Here is a 9,636-nt window from a genome sequence, read left to right on the forward strand (position 1 = left end):
AGGTTGGCCACATCTGCAATGTTCCACACAAGTAATGTTTACCATATCATCCAGATGGTATTTCCCAGTTCTTTGTTTTAAAGGTTCTTATTCTGCAATAACTATTACAGTTTGTAGTGGGGGCAATACTGTTGGGATTATGTTCTGTATTTTTAAATATAATGTAGTCTCGTTTAGTTTGTTTTATCCACTTCTCCGGCCATCCACATTTAATCACCATTTTTGAGAATCAAGTAGGCGACTCAGTAAGTAAAATGTCATCTAAAGATATGCTCCTGCAATCTTCTAATCTTGAGTCCCACTCCTATACATTTACATTTATTCACTTAGCAGAGGCTTTTGTCCAAAGCAAGTTACAACGGATACTATGTAGTGTCACTAGCCCACACACCTTATTCACCAAGAAGACTACATTGCTAGATACACTACTTACAAGGAGTTACTCATCCATGCATCAGTGAAACACACTCACTCACTATGGGGGGAACCTGAACAGCATGTCTTTGAACTGTGGGAGGAAACTGGAGCACCTGGAAGAAACCCACACAGAGAGAACAAGCAAACTCCATGCAGGCTGAGCAGGTATCAAACCCACGTTCTTTTACACCACCCAGGGGCTGCAAGACAGCAGCGCTACTCGTTGTGCCACCGTGCTGCCCCTGTAGTATTCCTGTTTAAGGTACTTACCTTTAAAAGGTCCCAATAAAAATTACCCAGCCATGTAAAAGGGTTAAAATTGCATTTGATAAGTGATCTAAGCAACAAAAAGTCAAAACCAAGTTCTTGTATTACGAAAGTGCTTTAGTCAGCATTTCACTTTACGTGACGAATACACATTATTACATTGTGGCTGTTACAGACATCACTGATGTAAGATTTGCTTGTAAACAAAGACTGAATCTGAAATTCACAGTGACACTTAGCAATGGTAACACAGCTCATAAGCCGAATACACACTTTAAAAATGTACTGCAATTTACAAATGCCTTTAATGTTATCAAAATTAGTCAAAAACTGTTTCACAAGGTTAATTCAAAATATGTAACCATTTTGAAACAGTGACATAAAGAGATGCACAGTGGAATATTAGTTCAATCTATCAGTTAAAGTAAGGCATGTACAATACTGTACATTTACATTTTTTAAAATCTGAATCACTTTCAGCTGGCATTAATTTTCAAAGTATACTTTGTCCTTTAACCCAGAGGATATGTAACATTTGAGTATATGTACAGATACAGTAGTTAAGTTGCTATTAACAGCACCAGCCTTTTCAGCAACCTTTTCAATTTCAGATATTTACCTGATGCCTTTATCAAAAGGAACAATTTACCTATTTGTACAACAGGACATTCTTACTGTATCAATTCAGGTTAAGTACATACTACAGCATAAGTAGGGAAGGCGATTCAAATCAGAAAGCTTCATATCTGAAGTTGAAGAACATCCCTATGTCTATCCCTCTACATCTACTATGTTCATTGGTTGAACTTTTAATTCTAAAAAGGTCTGTTAGTGATACTTATATATTCAGTAATTTATTAAGTAATAAAGGAATTATAGCCACACAGTATTTTCAGTAAAATAAGTGCATCAGTCACAGACATTTCATATGGGGTCACGGGTTTCTAACATACAAAAATCCATATAGTTCATATTTTGTTACAACAGTACTTTTCAAAGTTATTTATGAGAAATTTTACATAAAACATATAGCAAGCTGTGCTAATCATTAGTATGGCAAGGTCCTGTCCCGATAAAAATAAAAAAAAAAAAAAAAAAAAAAAAAAAAAAAAAACTAACAGCTCTTTTGAGTCTTACTGGTTCCCTTTAGGACAATATAAGGCAATCCCACGACCCAGCTGTCAGACGGCCAGTACTGAAGGTGTGGCAGCGAGTAGGGGATCTCATTGTAGGCATCCAAGTAGGCGATGAGAGTGCTACCATAGGCTGTAGCCACCACAATCAGGATGTGCCTAGTGAACAGTGGAAGGAAAGCAGTCAAAGAAGTTACTCACACCAAGACATTACAAGTCCCACCTCAGCCCTGTAAGTGTTCTCACCAGATGCTGTGCATATAGCAGAAATTGAGTTTCTGCCAGAAGCTGCAGCCAAAGCGGTCGCTGATCCAGCAGGAGATGGCTAAGACCCACAAGCCGATGGAGGTGCAAGCCAGGCGCCGCACTCGCTGATCAGTGCAGCTGCAACAAATGAGAAATCCAACAGCATTTATATATTCTGCAGGCTGATATATGCCATAAGATTGAATTTAACTATGGCTGAGGAATGTTTATTTATAAGATTATGCATGTTCAAAGATGGAGACATCCAGGATCATTCAAACCTGCGCAGCTCAAGGCCCAGTGAGTACAGGATGTGGAGGGCAAAGAAGTTGAGGGCGTAGGCGTTGGCAGTAGGCTTGACAAAGGAAGACAGGGTGCTGACCACAGTAATCAACAGGACCATCTTTGAGAAGGATGACCTGGGACCAGAGGAAAAAGCAATATAGGCCATTTATTACAAGTATGTAGGAATTCTAGTGGCATTCTATACAGAAATTTATTGTAGCTTTTATGTTTTTTAATAGCTCATTTACATACATCAGCTTCCATTTCAACAATACTGTCAACAAATTAGTTTGGCTTGAAATATGTCCAAGGGAAACAGTAACTTTCTGTAAGTTTTATAGCAGGAGGAAATCCATATAATCATTTTTTCCATTGATGATTTTATTCATATAGTTTTTCATATTTTCTTTAGTGTTATTTCTCTTTAGTATTCCTTAAAGTTATTTTTTTTTCTTTAGTTTGTTGTTGTTGTTCTGTTTATTGTTTACATTGAATTCAAGACAAGCTGTGGAGTTTGTTTCTTCTGTTACAGAAGATGACACTTTGTCACACTGAGGGCTGCAGTTGTTACAGCGGCAGGGTTTTTATGTGTATGGGGGTCAGATGCTGGCACTGAAAAGGCTGCATTGTATTTTCTTGCTCTGGCTGGACTTAATCTTAGATGCTGGGGTGGTAGAAGAGAGACTATGACTGAGTCACAGTCTGCACCCATGGACAGGCATCACCAGCAGTGTGGCGGGAGGAAAGGTGTTGATCCTGTTGTATTTATGAACAGTGGTGTGACACCAAACATGTCTCTATTGGGGAATGGATCAACAACACAGACATTGTCCTGGCTGTTATCTGTATGTGCTCTTTGGATTTTCCTAAAGCCATTTTGCTCGCCGGCACGTGACATGAAAGTGGTTTCTGATGTCCTCCATTCTTCAGGTGGGAGACTTTGGAAGGAGAGGCCAAATGCAGTCCCTAGGGACTTTTTCAGTGGTGGACTAATCCAGTAGAACGGTTACCACTGCTTTATATTTGTATATTGTCTATTTGCATACTCTTGCACCTGAACCTTCTGTCACTTTGGAAAATCCTGAAAAATTCTTTTCAGTTAAAGCTGGAGTCTGCTTAACTAACATGTAGCATCATTACGTATACTGAAAACTACGTTAACTCATCTGCATCTGGCACGCTCGATCGCTCACTCACTCAGGCTGAAACCGCTTGTCCTGAACGTGGTCGCGGCAAGCTGGAGCCTAACCTGGCAACACAGAGCGCAAGGTTGGAGGGGGAGGGGACATACCCAGGACGGGACGCTAGTCCATCACATGGCACCCCAAGCAGGACCTGCCATCTGGCACTTATCTAACACATATCTGGAACATCTGCATTAACTACTTGTCTCTTTCCTCTGTACCTCTTTCTTCTAGCCTTGGATTAGAATATCACCTTGGCTTTACTGTATTAGTGCCTTTCTCCTCTTTCAAGGAATGTATGACTGACCCAGCCAGAAACAGGACATGCTCTTATTTATAAGAAGAAGAGAGGGGGAAAGAAAGAAAAAAAAAAAAAAAACCCCACACACCTCATTGGACCATCTCTCATAACCCTAATTAGTGAATGAGTTCTGATCATGCAGTCTTTCTTGATAAAAACAAACAAACATTCTCTTTTGGATGGCATGGAAGCAATTTGTGACTTCCTGTCAGTGGTGGTACTCTGTCATACTTTGATTAATCAATAACATATTTTACTTAATTGCTTGGTCTTGGGTTCGAGTCCCGCTTGGGGTGCCTTGCGACGGACTGGCATCCCGTCCTGGGTGTGTCCCCTCCCCCTCCGGCCTTACGCCCTGTGTTACCGGGTAGGCTCTGGTTCCCCGCGATCCCATATGGGACAAGCAGTTCTGAAAATGTGTGCGCGCTTGCAAGAGGGGGGCGTGATGGCGCAATGGGCTGGACTGGGTCCTGCTCTCCAGTGGGTCTGGGGTTCGAGTCCCACTTGGGGCGCCTTGCGACAGACTGGCGTCCCATCCTGGGTGTGTCCCCTCCCCCTCCGGCCTTACGCCCTGTGTTACCGGGTAGGCTCCGGTTCCCCGCGACCCCGTATGGGACAAGCGGTTCTGAAAATGCGTGTGCTTGCAAGAGCCACTGGCCTGGGAAACAGCACTGCTGGGTGGTGTGAAAGAACATGAGTTTGATCCTCACTCACTCTGGGTAGATTTTGCATGTTCTTCCTAGAGGTGTGTGGGTTTTATCCTACAGTCCAAAAACATGCAGTTCAGGTGAACTGGTGACTCTAAATTGAGGTTAACATGTGAATGGGTTAGTGACTGTATGTGTGTGGCTACCCTGCAATGGATTGGTGTCCTGTCTAGGGTGTAACCCCATCAGCCTTGTGCCCAATGCTTCCGGGATAGGCTCAGGATAAGCAGTTAGGAAATTGCATGAGTGGTTGCAAGAGTTTTTGCTTTGTTCCATATCCATACTTTATTTTATTTGTATTGCTGTAGCTTTGCACAATTCTGGACCAATAGAGTTTTTATGTTTATCTACAGCCATAATCAATGAAGTCAGAATATAATTGTGTCAGCTACAGACATTAAGCCATCAAGCATAATTCCTGTAGCATTCAACTCGATGTGGGCAGTACTGCAGCGTGATCCTTCTCAATGCTGCCACGTTGTTTGGTCAACAAAGAAACTGGGGGGAAACCACCAGACACATGCAGCATGTTTTAGTTACCTGTCCTTGACAAAGGAAGGGAAGTATCGACGTGGGAACCACAGAGAGTAGCCAACAGCCAGGACCCAAAGGATGGAGAGTTCATCGAGCATCTGACCCACAAAGCTCAGAGTCATGTGGAAATACATGGAGAAGAGTCCTGGTGAGAAGGGCAAAGGGCAGAGCATGGACATTGTCACAGTTTAAAACACCCAGAACAAGCATTACACTGTTCTCACTGACTTCTATACCCATGTACCACTCCAAAACTTAAAGGCTGATATTGATTAATATTTTTTAATCTTATAAACATCACAAAAAAAAAAATAATAATTTGAGCAGTTTTATAATTTGAAACATCCACAGATTAGACTTTTTACCATTGGACAGTTTCAAGGACAATGCTGTACTCAGTGTATACAAAGTCACAGAACATAAAATCTTTTATGTTCTGACTTGCTCTCATTGTCCAGCTCCATATTTACTGTTAAAATAAGAACTTTTTTCAGAGCCATAAGTGGATATGGTTTGATTACTTGCACTCTGATCAGTTATGCCTATTACCCCTGTTTAACTCTAATCAACTCCCTACATCCTCACACAGATGGACATATGGCAGGAAGTAATAATTAACAGTCCTACTACCCAGCAAAGTACATGAAGTGTCAGATGACTACTTTGTGGTCTTCTACAAACTCCTTCACAATTCAATATTTTGGAAGTTGGTTTCTTCTTTATAAAAAAAGATTTCGTAACCTTGTTATTTGAATGGTAATAAATATGGTTTAGGTAATAAGGAAGAAGTCCTTACCGACAAAGATCATCATAAACCAGACTAGGTGGACAGCCAGGTTCCTCTCCCTGGCGTATGGATGAAGTAAATAGAGCATAACCGGGGAGACCATGAAGAAGACAAAGCTGCTCATCTGGTGAAAATCATGATCAAAGTGACTATGACAGTACTTTACTCTTCCACCTTCATTCAACTCTTTTCCAAAACAGTTACAGCTCATGTCTGGAGTTTGAGAGCATCTGCGATCAATAACAAGATAATTAACACTGTGCAGGTTTAAGGGCTAAATTAGTCAACAGACAGAATTAAATAGGAGTTTGTTAAATCAAACTTTTAGTTATTCTAGTTTCAAATTCAATGTATTTCAAATGAAAAACTTAAGTGTGGGCTTTTTCTTACAGCTTTATCTAATACCACTTTTACAGAACCTAACAAAAATAAATCATGGAGTATCTATATTAACCTTTTGATTGTGTACAGAATAAAGGAAGTTGAAAGCAGCAAGAAGCTAACAAACACAGATACTTACAGAATGAATTAGTATTCATAAGGAAATTGTGGAAATTAATTAATGTAACACTGGGAAAATAAACAATTGTTACTTGAAGTGGGGGGGGGGCACGGTGGCACAGTGGGTTGGTCCTGCTCTCCGGTGGGTCTGGGGTTCAAGCTCCGCTTGGGATGCCTTGTGATGCCTTGTGACGGACTGGCGTCCTATTCTGGGTGTGTCCCCTTCCCCTCCCCCTCCAGCCTTACGCCCTGTGTTACCGGGTTAGGCTCCGGCTCCCCGCGACCCCGTATGGGACAAGCGGTTCAGACAGTGTGTGTGTGTGTGTGTGTGTGTGTGTGTGTGTGTGTGTGTGTTTCTTTGTTTTTATTATCCGGGGCTTTTACAGATCTTAACACAAAAGAAATCAAGGGATGTCTGCAATACTAAGCTTTATTGATTGAAAATTAGTGGACTAAACTGACTGCATGTACAAAACAAATGACGTTACAAGTGGACTTCAGGTCCCAACTGTATTCATAAGTTGAGGAACCAGTATAATTAATGGCAAGCACAGCCCATCAAGTACATGCCAAGGCATTATACTTATACATGTGATAAGCATAAATTTTTCTTCCTTTCACATACATGTCAATTCATCAAAAGTGTTCAGTCATTGATCTCACAGTAATGATACAGAGTACAGTATGCACCTACAATAATGTTATAAATAGCTGTAAATTGAATTAAAGTCTTTTGTAAACCTAGAATACCCATGAGGGGTAGGCAGCTACTGGCACTTGGACCCCCCCCCAGAGGTTTTTTTCTCATTTGCCTTTTGGTTGGGAGTTTTTTTTTTATTCCTTTCCTGCCAGCTGGCTTACTTACAGCTTTAATAATTGCATAGTTAATATAGTAATTTAATGCATAGCCAATCTTTTATTTATGCCTCTAATCATTTGTGCAGTGCTCTGTGTGACAAGTGTGCTCTATTAAAAATAGAGTAGAATTTTGCAACTGCACCTCCATATGGCAATAGTTTGTAATGCATAATCTGCATTTTTTTTTTTTAGTATATACAGTACTTATACATACAGATACAAAGAGAAGGACTCTACAGGCCTTAAGTATTTCACTTTTTTTTTAAATTATAAATTCCTACCGTGTTGAAGTATTCCACCACATTTTCAGAGTGCTGGTAGTTGTCCTCACACCAGTCCACCTCTGAACTTTCATAGGCAAAGATCCCTGCCATTCTTGAGCCTCCTATGTAGAACTACTGAAGGGAAGCAAGGAGACTATGACCATGGGGCCTCAACACCATTAAACAGACAATCATCCATACTTGCTCTATATAATTTCATTGTATTGAACATCAATACAATGACAATAAAGTCTTCAGTTCAATAACTAATACACATGCTCTATGGGACAAGCACAACTGATAACCAATTACTGTGTGCGGACAGATCCCAGCTACCTGTGGGTCCTGTCTCAAGCTGACTCATAACACTTCCAGCAACTGATCCTCTGTATGTTTAAAAGTTCTGATGCACAGGAATGTGCTGGCCAGGCTGAGTACTCCACACTGCTTCCATCACTTACTATACAGAGTGAATTTAGCCTGCATTATTCACACGGCACTGAGAATAAACACAGCATTTTCTAGATATGTGGCAAGAGAAAAAATTAAATACATAATGGAAATTTACATTTGTTCATTTAGCTAATGTTTCTCTCTAAAGCAGCTTACAGTGTGAAAGTACTACAATTATTTACCTTTATTAAATTTCATATGCTTTCTCTGAAGCAACTTTCATTACAAACATTATGTCATGTTATCAGCCCACACACCTTATTCAAAGGTGCCTTACACTGCCAGATACACTACTTATAACAGGTCACTCATCCATACATCAGTGACATATGCTTTCTCCCCATCACTCACTCTCTGTCTCTCACACACACACACACACACACACACACACACACACACACACACACACACACCACAGATGACTTTTAGAGTGAACAATCCACCTGAACAGCACATCTTTGGACTGTGGGAAGAAATCAGAGCATTCAAAGGAAACCCATGCAGACTGAACAGGGTTTGAATCCATGTCCTCTCACACCACCCAGCTGCTGTGACACAGCTGTGCTACTGGCTGTGCCACTATGCAACCCACCTGTACTATTTACTCATCTATAAAGCTGGGTCTTTTTTACTGAAGCAATTCAGGATAAGTACAGTACTTTGCTCAAGGGTACTAAAGCAAAGCAGGAGGTGGGATCTGAACCCAAGAACTTACAGTTCTAAGCACTCTGCCAGCAGTTACCATTTTTTTCTTTTATGGAAAAAAAAAAAAAAAAAAAATCATAGAATGAAAATTCAGGTCTGAATGTGCCTTGCCGTCACATAAAACATTTTACTGTTAGTACACCAAAACTACTGCCTTTAGACTAGATTCAGGAGTATCAGCCCACAGACACATACAGCGAATCAAGGAGAAAAGAGTAGGGAGCCGCGGGCTGCGATAGATCCAAAATGACACGGTTGGCCACGTTTTACCTGGACATACATGCATGCATGGAGACACAGCCACTCGACTCGAGCACTTCTTCACCGCGCGCACAGCCGCCGCTGCTCTTTAAATAGAGGGAAAAATGCTCCCGGTCCAGTTACACTCGTCTCAGGCGTGACATCACGGCCAGAAAAGCGGAGATCTTCAGGAAAAACCTGTGAAGCCGAATAAACACTCCCCTCTGCCACTTGTTTTATCCAGTCTAATGACATTCAAAAAAAGTGTGCACTTATACTACAGCCAAAATGTAAACAGAGTTGCTCAACTGTCATCATCTCTTACTCTATTCCAGTCACATAAATCATGATTTATCTTTCTTTTTTGATTGCAAGTTAAATTCTCGTTGGCACGAGTGCTGTGGTACTGGATGGAAACCTGAGCTGGAATGTCGCACAAAAATGATCGTCCATTTTTTAACTGCATGCGCGGGTTGCTGATAATATTATGTGTAAACAAACGTTGACGGAGAGGTGAAAAGCGAAAATGCGCGTCATTGTGCCCTTCGTGGGGTACTGGAAAAAAAGGAGGCACAGCTGAAAAACTGATTTCACAAACACTCTCGGTGCTTCTATATATATTCACTGAGAAAACCACTTCGACAACAACATTGTCCTTGAAAAAAGAAGCATCATCACTTGGCTTCCTAACTAACTTGAAACTTGAACTTGAACCCTACAGGTGAGAGCAATAAAGTGTAGATGGAGAATTAACT

The 9,636-nt window shown here is 41.0% G+C and overlaps 1 protein-coding gene across 3 annotated transcripts; it reads right to left on the reverse strand.

Annotated features, from left to right (window-relative positions):
- Window positions 1–850: 850 nt before the first annotated feature.
- acer1 (alkaline ceramidase 1) lies at window positions 851–8,982 on the reverse strand. Of its 3 annotated transcripts, none has more exons than XM_018728119.2 (7): window positions 8,922–8,982; window positions 7,502–7,618; window positions 5,871–5,985; window positions 5,081–5,219; window positions 2,345–2,482; window positions 2,064–2,201; window positions 851–1,976 (listed from the first exon to the last, which is right to left on the reverse strand). In XM_018728119.2, exons 2-7 carry the CDS (start codon window positions 7,592–7,594, stop codon window positions 1,799–1,801), a joined length of 801 nt encoding a protein of 266 aa, XP_018583635.1. In that variant the 5' UTR covers window positions 7,595–7,618; window positions 8,922–8,982; the 3' UTR covers window positions 851–1,798. The 3 variants fall into 3 exon arrangements, with proteins under 3 accessions (XP_018583635.1, XP_018583634.1, XP_018583633.1); XM_018728118.2 differs by having other exon boundaries at window positions 8,912–8,982; XM_018728117.2 differs by having other exon boundaries at window positions 7,502–7,615; window positions 8,912–8,978.
- Window positions 8,983–9,636: the final 654 nt, after the last annotated feature.

The sequence above is a fragment of the Scleropages formosus genome, chromosome 9 (genome assembly GCF_900964775.1).
Source record: "Scleropages formosus chromosome 9, fSclFor1.1, whole genome shotgun sequence".
Classification (NCBI taxonomy): Eukaryota; Metazoa; Chordata; class Actinopteri; order Osteoglossiformes; family Osteoglossidae; genus Scleropages; species Scleropages formosus.

Excerpts from the sequence above, each read along its gene's own strand:
- acer1 (XM_018728117.2), bottom strand. Across the intron at positions 2,483-5,080 it reads CCTTCCTTTGTCAAGGACAG|GTCATCCTTCTCAAAGATGG; the intron begins GTAACTAAAACA and ends CTCTGGTCCCAG. Across the intron at positions 1,977-2,063 it reads TGCTATATGCACAGCATCTG|GCACATCCTGATTGTGGTGG; the intron begins GTGAGAACACTT and ends ACTGTTCACTAG.